The sequence below is a fragment of the Pristis pectinata genome, chromosome 21, assembly GCF_009764475.1.
Source record: "Pristis pectinata isolate sPriPec2 chromosome 21, sPriPec2.1.pri, whole genome shotgun sequence".
Lineage (NCBI taxonomy): Eukaryota > Metazoa > Chordata > Chondrichthyes > Rhinopristiformes > Pristidae > Pristis > Pristis pectinata.
The window spans coordinates 30,341,064-30,356,673 of NC_067425.1; the positions used below are offsets into that span (position 1 = coordinate 30,341,064).

A 15,610-nucleotide genomic window follows, 5' to 3' on the forward strand; every position below is an offset into this window, starting at 1 on the left:
ACCCTCATCCATGTCTTTGTTACCTTCCTGTACTAATGTACCTACCCCTGATTGGATTCCCATTTAACCCTTTGAAAACATAACCTCATCTAAAACCCAACTGTCTACGTCACAGCTCGGTTTCAGGTATCACCTCTGAGCTCACCATCCACAATATATCTTGGTTTTAAAGTTCTTATTCTTGTTTTCAAGCCCCTTTATACTTCCTCCCCTCCCTCTCTACTCAGCTAACTCTCCAAGATTTCTGCACTCCTATTCTGGCCACTTGAGTATCCTTGACTGTGTGTTCCAATCTAGATGGCTGTACCTTCAGCTGCCTAAGACCACGCTGCAAAATTTGCACTTAAACTCTCATCCCCTCTTGCTGCAGCTTCTAAAGTGCTCCTAAACCCACCTCACCTACGATGTTTTTGGTCACGTACGTGGATGTTTCCTTTAGGAGGCTCAGTGACAAAATTTGCTTGACATGTGTCATGCATGTAAAACAGAAGTCCACAGATGTACTTCTAAGTATGTGTTAGAAGCACTATAAGCAATGACACTGTAATTGAAGTAAGTAATTCAGTAAGGCAAAAAATGGTGATTGCAGCAAGGAAAACAGCAGAAGTAGCAGTCATTATGGAAATGGCAGCTGATGTGAGCAAGTACAGAGCATCCACTGTGGAAATAAAACTTCTCACGGTGAACGTTCATTGTGATAGTAAAATGCCACTAGCTTACAGGGGTAGACTGATTTGCTCTTTGAGCATGTTCTGCTGTTAATTAAATTATGGCATACATATCTTAATTCCATCACCTGGCACTAGTTCTATAACCATTAACACCCTTGCCTAACAAAAGCATATCCATTACAAGTTTGAAATGTGAACCTCACCCTCAATAATATTTTTTGTGGAGAGGGTTCCAGCGGTCAGATAGTGGGATTTCTCCCTTGCATTAATTACCTCGAGCATTGGACAGCGCGAGTGATTTTCCTTTCGTTGTCTGTGGTTGTTAATGTTCTAGTTCTACCCAGAGACTAATACCTCTGTGATCTTTTGCTGTCTGTAGTGCACAGCGCTTTCGAAGTTAAATGCTGAAGTTGCCTGCATTGCCGTTCATGATGAAAGTACTTTTGTCCTGGGAACCGAAAAGGGAAAAGTGTTTCTGAACGCTAGGAGAGAGCTACAAAAAGAATTTGTCAAATACTGTGGTAAGTTTACACAACTCAGTTCTGCTTAGCTAGGGCAAATCAAGGCGATGTTTGAGCTCCCAGCACTGGTGTACTAGGCCGAGAGGTGCATTTCCTTCTATAACGTCTGACCTTAGGTAAGAACGTGTAATCATGGCTAACCGTCAGTGTAGAATTATAACAGTGCTGCATTGTTAATATGCAGTTTGAGTACTTTTTTTGTACTAAGGACCCCACTGCCCCTCCCCCTGTCTGCTATGGTGGACATGGCGATGGTTGTCCAGACATCCATCCTTGGTTGAAGCACTTGCTATACTATATAATCACATCAGCACATTGTGCTCTGCCATTAACCTTAACGACTTGGCAGTTTGTTTTGCGATACTGGCAGGGGATGAATTTCAAGGCAAGCGTGCCACTGTTTGAAGGAGAGCAGAGGAGGTCGCATGGTATTCTAACCAATAGTTATCGCTTATGGAACGTGATCAAAAGTAGATGAGCTGGTCTTCATCTCTCTTCTGTTTGTGGGATCGTGAAGTGCATAAATTCACTGCCCTCTGTGTCTATGTAACAAAAGTGACTGCACTTCAAAAGCACTTCACCAGCTTTAGATATCCTGGAGTGGTCTTTATATGCACAATCTTTTTAAGGAACACATGCAAACTTTTAAATTGTCAAAGGCTGGAGGAGATGAGTTAATGCTTCATCTAATCAATATGAAGGACTTTGAATACCCCCTCATTTTGTAAATGACCCCAGGCGTATGTACAAACCCTAATTTGTTGTAGAGCCTTTGATAATAAACTAGGACAGTTTCCAAATCCTAGGGGCAAGGCTGTCAAAAGCCCGATAGGTATCCAGCTCCACTGCTCGTCTCTTAGGGTAAATGGGCAAATTAGAATCTCCAACTGGCCAAATTAACAGTGTGATTAATTGGCTGGGTCCAGGCTGTTGTCCAACCAGGTGAGCTGGAGGAAGTCAAATACATGTTATTGTTTGGAAAGAGAGGAGAATAAAGGGCCAAGTGAGCATGCTGTTACTTTCAGTTTTTTATTCCTTATTTCAGTAATGCCTTTGAGGGAAATTGCTGAGGCATTTCTAGTGAAAGATGGTCATCGGCCATTCATCACAGGCCCTTCTTTGTTTGGGAGCAATGGCTGCGGAGGCCTGCATGGAGATCATCTTCCTTTTGCATTGGGGAGGAGAGCAGGCATGAGTATTCCTTCGCTTGTGAGACATCATAGAAGGAAATACGTCACTCAGCCATGCGGCCATGTTTGCACAGATTTAGAAATAAACTTCAACGACATTGAATACTTTGGGCAAGAGTACTCCATCACTGCCACAAACCTTGGAAATACTACTGTAAAATGTCTCGCCCTTAACCTGCCAAATTCTGTGGTAAGTTTACTGCTTTGCTAGGGTAAATCAAACTGATGCTTGAGCTTCCAGCATTGGTGCACTCGGCTGAGAGATGCAATTCCTTCTGTAATGTCTCACTCGAAGATAAACGTGTAATCGCACTGACCTCTCAGTGTAGACCTGAGGCGGGGCTGCGCTGTTGGAAAAATGCAAAGCTGGAGTACTGAATTTAATGGACATGCTAACCGATTCATATTAATTCATGAGAGAAGCAGGATGAAGTATTCCTGCATTGTGGCTTCAGGGCTGTCATTACCCTTTGTCTGTGAACTAAATCTCCGTCCTTATCCTGCAGCGAGTTGGAATGCACAACTACGGGGGATGGAAATGTTGAAAATGGTGGCGGAGAATGGGCGGAACGTGCAGAGGGACTCGCTGGATCCTATGAGTGATGTTTATGTGCTGCGGAAAATGGTGGAGGAAGTGTTTGCTGTGCTTTACAGTGAGTGTTTGCTGTACCCTGGGGAAGATGGTGTTCTGGTCTTTGATGGAGGGTTGGTGTGTGCAGCACCGACAGACCGGTTTCGCTGGCAGCGCTGTTGTTACCGTTCAACTGGTCCTGCCTCTCGCTGCTGGGAGAGTGATACCAAAGCTGCTGCTTCTGTTGGGTTGCAGCAGCACAAGACTTGTTATACTGGGGTACCGAGGTAGAAGTGCTGCTGTCTTAAGGAGCAGAGATCCAGCTGCACGTGTGCTGCTTGTTCTGCTGGGGCTTCAGCTGCGAAGGAGCCTTCTGTCCTACTGGGAGGAGGGGGGTGTCAACAGTGCAGGTGCTGGGATATGCTGCTGGGACATTGGCTGTACAAGTGCTGACCTATTCAGCTGCATGTGTGACAGCTATTCCAGGGGTTCAAATGCGCGGTTGCTGCCTATTCTGCTGTAGTACAACTGCACGGTTGCTGGGGGTACGGAGCGCAGGTCCTGGATGTGTACTCCGTCGGGTCACATCTGCAGGCTGACTTTGCTAGGATACCTTGTGCTACCGGGTAAATGATTCCACGGGTGACATCTTACTCCAGTGGGGTTTGGTTCCATCTGCCTGTGCAAGAGATGTGATTTCTTTTAAAGTCACAGCATCCAGTTCTTGAATATAGTTCATCAGTGTTGACTGGTGAAGGGAATTTGCAGATGGAAAATGCTTGTGGATATTTTGTAAGTCATTCTTTTGTTTGGAAAACTGAAATATTTGTTTTATAATATCATTGCCAGATTGGTGGAGTTTTGTCTGTATGAAGTTATGCGAGAACACTTATGAAAATTGCAAAGTTATTGTAAGGAGTTTCGATATAACTAATGATCAACTCCCACAGGCGAGGCCCTGGAAAAGTCCACAATTGTTCCTGTGCCTTATGAGAAGATCCTGAAGGACCCACCTTCTGTAATTGTTCATGGGTTGCCCGATGGGGTCTGCTTCAAGCGACCTTCAGAGTACGAAGCTCACACGCTGAAAAGGATTTTGGAGCGAAGTAACAGAATCCGGTTTACTGTGAAAAGGTATTCACTCATAGAAGGGGGCAGTGGAGAAGGTGGGAGGACTGACTGACATTTAGAAGATTGAGTTATTACCTCACTGACATCCTGCCCAGCATCCGGACAGGCAACACAAACTATTTTAGTTACAAAATGAAGGAAAGAGAAACTTGCATTTATATTGCATGTTCCAGAGGACTTCCCCGTACTGAAGTCTGGTCACTGTTGCAATGTGCAAAGTACAGCATCAGTTGGTGCACAATAACCTCCCATGATCAGCAGTGTGATTATGACCAGATTATATTTATTTTGAATATCAGTTAATAGATGGATATTGGCCAATGTTAACTGAATAGCGCTGTGCCATCTATTTTGTTTCTTGAGATGGTTTAAAGTTTCATTGAAAGATAGTACCTCCAATTGTATAATACTTTCTCCTGTACCACACTGTGTCAGCCTGGATTACCGTGTTTTTACAAGAAATATGACTGGGATTTCAGTCTGATGGCTGGATTATTTGTTCCCTTGAGCAGTGAGGGAGCTGCACCCGTTAATCCCCAGCTGGTCTCCCATCCAAGTACTGACCAGACCCAGCTCTGCTTAGCTGAGAGCATGATGAAAAGGCTGATACAATGTTCCCCAATTGTGTTCAAATCTCTGGAGTCAGGCTTGAACCCACAACTCTCTGACTTGGAGGGGAAAGTATTGCCACTGCGAAGAGGTTAATCTTAAATTGTGCTGTAGATGTGCCATCTTAATTGTTTGTAATTTTTGAGGGTGAAGTTGAGAGCTGGAAAGTTCAGTCTGCAGTAATAATGAGATTATCGTAGACTTCTACTGCTTGCCCCTGAAATCCACTGCACGTATTTCTTTATCAAATGCCTAAATCTCAGTGTGAATGCTTCTAAAATATAATTTATAATGTAAGGCAGATCAAAACTGAACTGATGGCCAATAATGTTCCCATTTATTTTCCTGTCCCCTCTGTCCCTCATCATGCACATCTAGGTCATTGGACGAGGACATCCAAGAGCTGAGGACTTGTGTGGAGCTGAATCGGGAAATCCAGCCCGGAAAAAGCATCTGTGACTTTAATCGGGAGAGTCCGATGGCTAAACTTTCCAATCATGACACAAGCAATGTACGGACACCACCACAATTTCTTTATGAACTCCCAGGATCCAGGATCCCGTTGGATTTAAACCAGGAACTTCTGACTGCAAGACCCACTACGAACTTTAACCATGACCTTTCACCCACTGGAGCCTCAATCATAATGGACTCGAAGAAGCTGCCTCCTGCACGGGACTGTGCTGACGACACTGGTAAAGGCCTTTTCTGTTCTGGGGGGACACAGACAAGCAATATTTGGCTGAAAGCAAAGGCAGCAAGCATCCTGATGGTTTCCGATTGACAGGTCAGGGTTAGAAAAGAAAAGAGAGTGCAGGTTGCTTCAGAGTAAGTCTTCTTCCATCATATCTGTATAATCCTCCTCCCCCCCCATCTCTACCAGTGCCCTCCCTGCATCAGTGTGCCATTTCCCCAGGTGGCTTCCCCAGGGCTGAATTTGTGGATGGAAATCACAGAGATTGCAGGAAATCCTGGTCTGCTACCTGGGAGGCTAATCTGAGTCCAGATGAAAGGTCTTGACCCAAAACATTGAACATCCATTTCCATCCATAGATGCTGACTGACCCACTTAAGTTCCTCCAGCGTTTTGTGTGTTGGGCCTATTTTTTTCCCACAAGTATCCCAAACCCAGGTAGCTAGTCCATTGGGTCCAAACCAAGGAGAATTGTTTGGTTACGTTGTGTTTCAGGGAGTGGCTTGAGATTGGCCAAATTCCAGGGTCTGAACTGCAATTGAAGAGGTGAAAGGTTAGAACCTAACCCATTGCACCTCTGTGCCCCTTTTCTACAGATTTTCTCCCACCCTGCTCCCCCTGAATCTCTAACATTACTTGCACATTGAGGCCTAATTAGTATGCCTGCTGCTTTTTGTCAAATTCGTGGTACACAACTGGGGCAGTGCAGAGGGTGAAATGTGCAGTGATTATTTGAGTTCTGCTTTACTGATGCTGAATCCCTTCATGTCATAACCAATGTGAAAAAAGGACTTGAGTTTTCTTTAGTGTGCTGTGTTGTGGTGAGCGCTTGACATCTGGAGCTTCAAAATAGCCACTCAGAAATCAGATAGTCCAGTCCTAAAATGGATGGTTGGCAACACAGCTTCCAACTTCTCCCAATGGTTCACCTGTTAATCCTTTATAAGGAAAGCAAGAGAAGACATGTGAAACTAACAAAATAGGCAAAAATAGTGAGGTGAATATGTAGTCTTAAAAATGTCCAGGCAGGAACTCAATCCATGTTGAATGGACAATCCTTCAATTTATTTGTCTTGTTGATTTTATTACAGTAATGTGGACCAGGGCTATACCCCGATCTATTCATTGCAATCCTCCTTAACCAGCTTCTGTTCGCCAAACCTATAAAGACATGGGCCTCTTTTCGATATCAATGGCCTACAATGGAGCAGAACTGTAGTATTGAATTAATGCTGCCAGACCAAGGACCAGATTGAATATTTTGTCAAACATCACTGAGGCATGACACAATTTGAGGTGCAGTATATAAAATTATGAAGGGCTTGGACAGGATAGATGGTCAGTCTTTTTCCCAGGCAAGGGAGTCCAGAACTAGAGGGCGTAGGTTTAAGGTGAGAGGGGAGAGATTTAAAGAAGATCTGAGGGATAAGTTTCTTCCCCCACAGAGGCTGGTCACCATCTGGAAAAAGATGTCAGAGGAGGTGGTGGAGGCAGATACAATTACAACATTTAAAAGGCATCTGGACAGACACTTGGATGGGAAAGCTACAGAGGGATACAGGTTAATGCAGGCAAATGGAATTAGTGTAAAAGGCATCCCCTTTGGCATGGATGTGGTGGGCCAAACGGGTCTATTTCTGTGTTGTCTGATTCTATGATATATTCATCTATTTGCTGAAATAACAATCAAATTCTGCAAGTTGTTATTTGAATCTACCTCGAAGCCTTCCATTCTATAGGTAGTGGGAATGGTACTGAGGCTTTGGATCTAGGAAGCTCCAGGTTCAATTGCTGCTGTGTCACGCATTAAGGTGATCTTGGGTAGAAAATAGGACACAGAAGGTCCAGGAGTCTTCATGATCCTGCGTAGAGATCAGTGAGGGCTTCACCTGCTGGCAGGTCGGTGACACACTGAACATTACCCTTTAAAATTCCCCTCTGGCAGAGAAGATGGACCAAGTCCATTTACTGAATTTGCAGAGAATGGTCTAAGTCACTGAAGTTGCATCCTTTTTCCTCGGGATGTTGCAAAACATTTCATAATAAGTGGCTTATTGTCTTTACCATTCAGTGGACTACCTTTATGTAGACGAACATGGCTGCATTCAATGTTTGCACGAACACACATGAGATTTATAGAGGTATAATCTATGTTGATGCTACTTGATGAAAGAATGCTGGCCATATTGCATCATGTTCTTCTTTGAAAACTACTGTGGGATCCTTAATATCCCTGTGACTAAGCAGACCGTTTGTCCAGACAATGCGTCATTACCACAGTATTGCAATGAAATTTTAGCCCAGATTATGACCTGGAATCTCCTCCAGGCTTCTCCTGCTCTGCCACTGCAATTTTTGGAAGTTCAGTAGATACTATTTTAGCATTTGGATGAGTTTTCCACTAATCTGCTGAAGTTAGTTGGGAGGGCAGGAGAAGCCTATGGAAAATTCCAGGGTCTGTAATTGATCCAATAGAGTTCACAGCTGAGCCAAACTGACTGAAACTTTGGTCAGGGCACTAGTCACATTGTTGTTGCAAAACATCCGTGTGACAATGCAACATTGCCAGAGACCAAATTAAGGTGCAATATAGCCTCTGTGTCCATTGACTGAAAAACAACACATCAGTTTGGCAGATTCTTCTACTTTCTTTTAAATAAAATATATGTGTATTTAATGTTCTTTATTGTGAAGTATGCAAAATGTAATCCTAGGAATTGATAATGTTGTACTTGCAGTGGCCATAAAGCAACAGATAAGAAGTTGAAGTTCTAATGTATTACTTCAAGGGCAAAGTTAAACCAGTTCATTATCATGAGAAATACTTGTTGCCTTTAAGGTAATCCGTAGATACTTTAATAACCTACCACTAAAGCTGCATGACATTCCTTGCAATTAGAATAAAACGGTTGAAAATCCCATTGGACTAATTTTAAATCCAGTCCCCAGGCTTTTCAAGGGAGAGGCCTCTTGGGCACATCCAGCAATAATTTTATTTTAAAATCTCTCTGACCTCCAATAGTAGTCATTTTCACAAACAACTCACTTCATATTTAATATTTTGGAAAACAAAACCAGTTAGTCCTAGCGCTAAAAGATTCTTGTGGAAGGAAGGATGGACTGGCAGCTGTTGTTTCAATCAAGAGCCATTTTGCCCACCCATGCTTGAGGTTTTCTTTGACTCTTAGACACTATGGGTGGGGGAATGTGGAGAGAAAGAGAGGGGAGAGTTGTAGCTGAATTTATTGAACCCTTTTCATTGAAATGAGTGGGTCTGTTTTAATTTTGCTCCGTTGGGGAGATGAAACCACCTGGCCTTGAAATTTCACTGAACTCTGGCTCTCACCCCCTTAAAAAAAACTAGCTCTGCATTTGAAAATTGGCTCAACCTAAGGTAAAGTAGTATTATGCTTATTTACAGTTATCTTCGTGTCCTTTGGGAAATTCAATTCCTTACCCACTGGCTGTGTTATTATGTAGTTATAATAAAGAACTACAGTTCCCAGTAGGCAATGCAAGGGGTCACATGGGGGATCAGGAAGTGGCTGTAAAAAGAGAGGGAAAGCAAGCTGTCTGGTGTTGGTTAATAAAATGTTCAGATGTTAAACCCACGTGAAGTTTGTCTCTTGATGAAGGACAAACATAACACCAGCAAAAATTCTGTTTGTCCTAGCACTTGTATTCCAGCTGAAAAAAATCTCTCAATTGAATGTGAACAGTAGTGCAACCTGCAATATTCACAGGAGTGAGTTTTTCAACCAAACTCGTTTAAAAGCAGCTCTTATTTACTCACAGAACAACCAGCTTTTACGAATCCCATTTCCCTGGCTACATACAGAGCCAAAGATCAAGCTGAATGTTTTGTCTTCACTGAGACCTCCTACAGTTGCCCAGCTGTTTCAGCCATGCAGGTTGGGGTCCTGGTCATTCTCGGCACATCTGATGGTTACTGAAGAAACCATTTACTTTTCCTTCAGGAGCGGGCACAGAGTTTTATCTACACTGTGGGTCTCCCCTTTGTGCAGGCATTCGTAGACCGCACTTACGTGCTTTACTTCTTACAGGGAGTCCTGGCAGCTTCCTCCTCACACCATGTGACTAGCTCTAGAGGGTCACAGTGAACCCTAACGCACAGAACCAGCTTCCTGCCAGTACTAGCCCATCCATGTCCATCTAATTCCCTGTGAGCATTCCACTGCACCTGTGTCCCGCAGCCCCTCCCCCAAAATCATTACAGGATCTGTTCATTAATTAGCAGCACTCTCCATTATCTGGAAGTATGCACCTTGTACTGTGGGATGACCCTGTAAGGGCTGGCTGCCCAAGTCGCAGCTGCTGGGCTAAAAGATGGTAGCTTAAAGAACTTTCAACAGGTCAATAGAAACTGGCACAGTGCAGTTCCACATGGAAGCTCAGTTAACACTGTTCTGTGAACCTAAGAATTGAAGATTGTGAATTTTGAGACCTTTTACGAATGGCATTAGGATGATTCACAACGCTTTTTAATGTTATGTAAAATGTCATAAAACAATCTCAATTCCTGCATCCTTCAGCTCTGATTAAAAGTAGATGATATTGGAAGCACTTAACAGATCACCCAGTATAGAGTCATAGAGCAATACAGCACGGATACAGGCCCTTCGGCCCAACCAGTCCATGCCGACCATGGTGCTCACCCAGTTAGTCCCGATTTCCTGCGTTCAACCCATTTCCCCTAAACCATGTCCTCCATGTTCCTATCCAAGTGCTTCTTAAATGATACTATTGTACCTGCCTCACCCACTTCCTCTGGCGGCTCGTTCCATATACCCACCACCCTCTGTGTGAAAAAGTTGTCCCTCAGGTCCCTTTTAAATTTTTCCCCCTCACCCTAAATCTATGCCCCCTGGTTTTGGACTCCCCTACCCTGGGGAAAAGACTGCTGCCGTCCACCTAATCTATGCCCCTCATGATTTTACAAACCTCTATAAGATCACCCCTCATTCTCCCGTGCTCCAAGGAATGAAGACCTAGCTTGGCCAACACCTCCCTATAATTCAGGCCCTCTAGTCCTGGCAACATCCTCGTAAATCTATTCTGCATTCTTTCGAGTTTAACCATGTCCTTCCAATAACAGGGTGACCAAAACTGTACACAGTACTTAAAGTTTGGCCTCACCAACAACTTGTGCAACTGCAACATAATGTCTCAACTCCTATACTCGAAGCCCTGACTGATGAAGGCCAGCGTGCTAAACACCTTTTTCACCACCCTGTTTTCCTGTGATGCCACTTTCAATGAACTATGCACTTGTACTCCCGGGTCCCTCTGTTCCATTACAGTCCCTAGTGCCCTAGTATAAGTCCTACGCTGATTTGACTTGCATCACCTCGCACTCGTCTGTATTGAAATCCATTTGCCACTCGTTGGCCCAGTTCCCTAAATGATCAAGATCCCCCTGTAATCTACAATAATCTTCTTCACTATCAACAACATCTCCTAATTTCATGTCATCTGCAAACTTACTGATCAAGCCTTGTGCATTCACATCCAAATCATTGCTATTAATAACAAATAACAAGGGTCCCAACACCGACCCCTGCGGCACACCACTAGTCACTGGCGTCCATTCTGAGAAACAAGCTTCAACCACCACCCTCTGCTTCCTACCTCCGAGCCAATTTTGAATCCACCTAACTAGCTCTCCCTGGATTCCATGGGACCTAACCTTCCAGACCAGCCTACCATGTTGGTCCTTGTCAAAGGCCTTGCTAAAGTCCAAATAGACAACATCCACTGCCTTGCCCTCATCTACCTTTTTGGTTACCTCTTCAGAAAAAAACTAAAAGGTTCATTAAACATGATTTTCCATTCACAAAGTCTCCTCCTAATCAGACTCTGTCCATCCAAATGCTGGTAGATCCTGTCCCTCAGAATTCCCTCCAGTAACTTCCCCACTATTAATGTCAGGCTGACCGGCCTATAGTTCCCTGGCTTGTCCTTGCTGCCCTTCTTAAACAACGGAAAGGCATTAGCCACCTTCCAGTCTTTGGGAACTTCACTAGTGGCTAACGATGAAGCAGATATCTCCGCAAGGGCCTCTGCAATTTCTTCTTCAGCCTCCCACAAAGTCTGAGGATGCACTCGGTCAGGCGCTGGGGATTTATCCATCTTAATGCGCTGTAAGGCTGCAAATACCTCCTCCCTGGTAATACGACTGTCTTCCAAAATATCTCCACTAGTTTCCCTTATCTTTTGAGCAACAATGATTTTCTCCTCAGTAAAGACTGAGGAGAAATATCCATTAAAAGTCCCACACATCTCCTGAGGCTCAGTGAGGAAAGAAAATTCTGATGAGAGGTCATTGGCTTGAAACAGTAACTCTGTTCCTCTCTACAGATGCTGCCAGCCCTGCTGAGTGTTCTCAGCATTTGTAGTATTTTGCTGTTGTCTTTTAGCTATGCTTGTTGCAACATTCCATAGTTTTCCTGTTACCACTGTGTTTGTTGACATGGGGTAGTCCAGAAAAGCCTCAATTTTCAAATTCTCACCTGTGTTTTAAAATTCCTCTATTGCCTCTCCTCTCCCAGTCTCTGTACCCTCCAGCCTGACCACCTCACAGATCTCAGCACTCCTGCAATTCAGGATTCCTAATTTCATTTGTTTTGCCATTACCAGCTGCTCCTCCTAAACCCTTCTGTGTCTGCAGCTCCCTCTAAATAGCTCTTTCATGTGTGGTTCTTCATGAGGCTCGAAATCAACTTTTATTTGAAGTGACATGGACCATTTTGGTACTATGTAAATGCAAGTTGTTGTCGTTGAGTTGAATCCAGGACCTTTCAGCTCAGTATTGCCTAGTAAGCCACATCAGACAGAAGAGCCTAAGGATTACCTCCTGTGCCTCCTGGCCTTGACTCTCGGTATGGCTCTGGGGTTCTCCAGTTAATTAAGGTGGACCTCCTGATGGAAGATCTTGCATAGGATTACAGCACAGAAACAGGCCTTTCAGACCAACCAGTCAATGCTGGTGTTAATGCGCCACCTGTTTCGTCCCATCTTTTCTCCTCTAATTCGATCAGTGTTACCTTCCTATTCCCTACTTCCTCCTCTTAAACACGTCTATACCATTGGCCTCAACCATTTAAGTGGTAGCAAGTTCCACATTTTATGGCCTTAACAATGTGAGGCGCAATCTATAGTACCTGGTGTATAATAAAGGACTTCCTGCTCTTCTTACCAAAATGTAAAACCTTGCACTTACCTCCATTGAACTTCAATTCTCAATTTTCTTTACACTTATTAATATCCTCTTATAATTTGTTGCAGTCTTCCTTTAGTTTAAAATAAGCACATTTTGAAGGATTTTGAAAGGATTTTTTTTTAATTGTGAGTGACTAAGAGCCTTCCTACGGTAACCTGGAAATATTTTTTTATAGTAACTTAAATTTGTCTTTCTCAAGTGATTTGAAATGGTTATTGTTGTAATTAAACCGCAGCTGCTTACATTTACAATGAGCCAGTAATCGAATTATCATTGGCTGTAGAGAAGTCTTGAGTAGGGGTTTTCAGTAAATGAAGGGAATAAAACAGCATTCCTTATTCTGTTGGAAATTCCTTTACTTGGGTAGAGATTACAGACGTAATGATTGACAGTGGGGTAAACTGCCCTTTCTCCCTATCTGCTTATGAGCTGAACCTTGCTTATACTTGCAACCATCCCTGGAGTCGATCTGACGATCCAATGAAGCACTGCTTCTTGTGTTTGGATAGTCCACTTTTGTTAAATTTAAGGAGAAACCAAGCTTGCCATCAACTGTAATTGCAGCTTTCCTTTTGACTAAGTTTCACACTCTGCCTCCTTATCATCCTCCATGCAAGTCCTTCAGCATCCATTTTAAGGGCATCTTACTGACTCAACAATTTTTGACGATTAGCATTTCTAAAGGTTCTAGGACCGAATGCAATGTGTGGAACCTCTATTTTACAATGAGCCTGTGATTATTGTAGCTTTATGGACTGAAAAAGCAACAGTGGGTCAGATACATAAGGATCTAAGAATTGGGAGTAGGACTAGGCTGTCTGGCTCTTCAAACCTGCACGGCCATCGTCAAAATCATGGCTGATCTAACTCGACCTCCACCTTCCTGCACTGTCCCCATTTCCCCTTATTCCCTTAATATCCACAAATCTATCAATTTCCAGGGGCTCTGGAGGTTCAGTCATTCAGTTCCAAAAATTCACCACCAGCTTTTGATTGAAGAAATTTCTCCTCATCTCCATCTTGGATGGCCAGTTCCTTAATCTGACACTGTGACCTGTGGTTCATGACTCTTCAGCCAGGGGAAACACTTCCCTGCATACTCCCATTGAGCCTTGTACAAATTTTGTATGTTACAATGTGATCACCTTCCTTCTTCCAAACACTAGAGAATACCAACCCTATCTACTCAATCTCTCCTCTCAGTGTCCAGGCTAGTGAATCTTCAATGCACACCCTCTACTGCCAGCTTATATCGGGTAGGGAGACCAAAACTGTACACATTACTTCAGGTGCAATCTGACCAAGGTCTTTTATAATTACAGTAAGACATCACTACTCCTACACTCAAATCCTCTTGCAATAAAAAAATGTCAAGGAATAGTTTTTCAAAGAAAACTTGAAAAGTTTTAAACATAGTGCAATTCATTAATATGTACAGACATTGTGTTTGGTAATATGTAAGTGAGTTTGCTCAAAGAATTGCAGTTACGAAATGGGAAAAAAAACACTTCAAAATGTTGCAATTTAAGCTGCAATTTGTATCAGAATCACTGAAGGTGTTCAAAGTTAAAACTTTAGTTGTCTGTAGATTTAAATTCGGTGGCCTGGAATTTGAATCACATTTTGCTGCATCTTTGTAAATGAATTTTGATGGTCTTTGCATAAATTGTGTAACCGCGGACATTCTGTGCAAATTGCGCCATCTGTGAAATGCAGCCAAATGTTTCTGAAACTGTACAATATGCAACATCACATGCATGACATTTGGGACACTTGGGTATTCACTTGGAGGATTTTGGGGGCATTAACAGAGAATCACAAATTCATTGCAGCATTTAAAGGGCTACTCAGCCACATCTCTCTCACTAAACCTTGGAGTTACCAGGGCACTTGGCGCATAAAAACCTGTCTTTGTGACATCTGGTGAGGTGCATGGCCACTTCTCTAGTTATTGCCTCTTTACCAAGGGTACTGCACTTCTGTAGAGCTCCAACTGGGTGCACTGCACGAGCTGGAACTTCAAGACAGCCTTTGGAAAGAGGGCAGATATTCCCAGGGACCCCTAAAGAGGAGGAGGAAGAGAAGGACTTGGGTCTGCGGTTGTGAGAAGAGTCTGAAAGACCGCAACTGGATAAGGATTTGACAGATGGAGTATAATCTGGGGAAATGTGAGGTGAAACACTTTGGAAGTGGAGAGACAGTGTAAAGTACTACTGTACAGAGAGATCTGTGTGTTCTTGTACATGAAATACAGAATGTTAGCATGCATTAAGGAATATATTAATTAGGAAAGCAAGTGAAATGTTAGCCCTTGTTGCAAGGAGGATGGAATTTAATCATAAGCAAGTCCTCCTACAAATATACAGGGCTTTGAGATCACATCTGGAGTATTGGGTTTGGTAGGTCTTATTCAAGGATGGTCAAGCTTGCTTTGAAGGCAGTTTAGCGAAGGTTTACCCAGTTGACTTCTGAGATGATGATGCTGCCTTGTGTGGAAAGATTGAGCACGTTGGGCTTGTGTAAACTGGAATTTCAGAGGATGGAAAAACAGAGACCCCATAAGCCAGGAAGTCATTGACCTAGTAGTCTAAGTTGCTTTGTAGCTCAGTAGTAGTTGTCAGTGCATACAAAAACATGGACTCATTAGGGCCACATTTGTAAGAGATTTGTAAAAACCTTTTAGCCTTTAGGGGTCCTATGCTGGCTGGGTGCTCAGCACATTTTCTCTCCAAGCCACTCAGGGACTTTGTTAACACGTCTCACATATGGATTGTGCTGGGATTTCAAATTAAACAGCTAGGTTTATTTACGGAATTTATGCGTCACAAAGTAAGGAGAGGGGAATTTCATTGATTCCCAACCAAAATAATTACAAGCAACCAAGTTTGTTTTGTGGCACATGGTGTCCCATCCCAAGCAGAACTTTCCTGACCCCATAATGTTGATGTAATTGGTCATACGTTCATTTATAAAGCTCTGCTGG

At 43.2% G+C, this 15,610-nt stretch overlaps 1 protein-coding gene across 11 annotated transcripts in view; it reads left to right on the forward strand.

Moving 5' to 3' along the window:
• Nucleotides 1-15,610, forward strand: part of gtf2ird1 (GTF2I repeat domain containing 1) — a 145,279-nt gene that overhangs the window by 43,932 nt on the left and 85,737 nt on the right. For all 11 annotated transcript variants that reach the window (XR_007957940.1, XM_052035730.1, XM_052035728.1 and 8 more), the window contains 4 exons: nt 1,051-1,192; nt 2,889-3,035; nt 3,904-4,087; nt 5,072-5,388. Coding sequence is in view for 10 of the 11 variants with exons in the window: in XM_052035730.1 (XP_051891690.1) it covers nt 1,051-1,192; nt 2,889-3,035; nt 3,904-4,087; nt 5,072-5,388 (790 nt within the window). In the remaining variant the exon portion in view is untranslated. The remainder of the gene's footprint in view (nt 1-1,050; nt 1,193-2,888; nt 3,036-3,903; nt 4,088-5,071; nt 5,389-15,610) is intronic.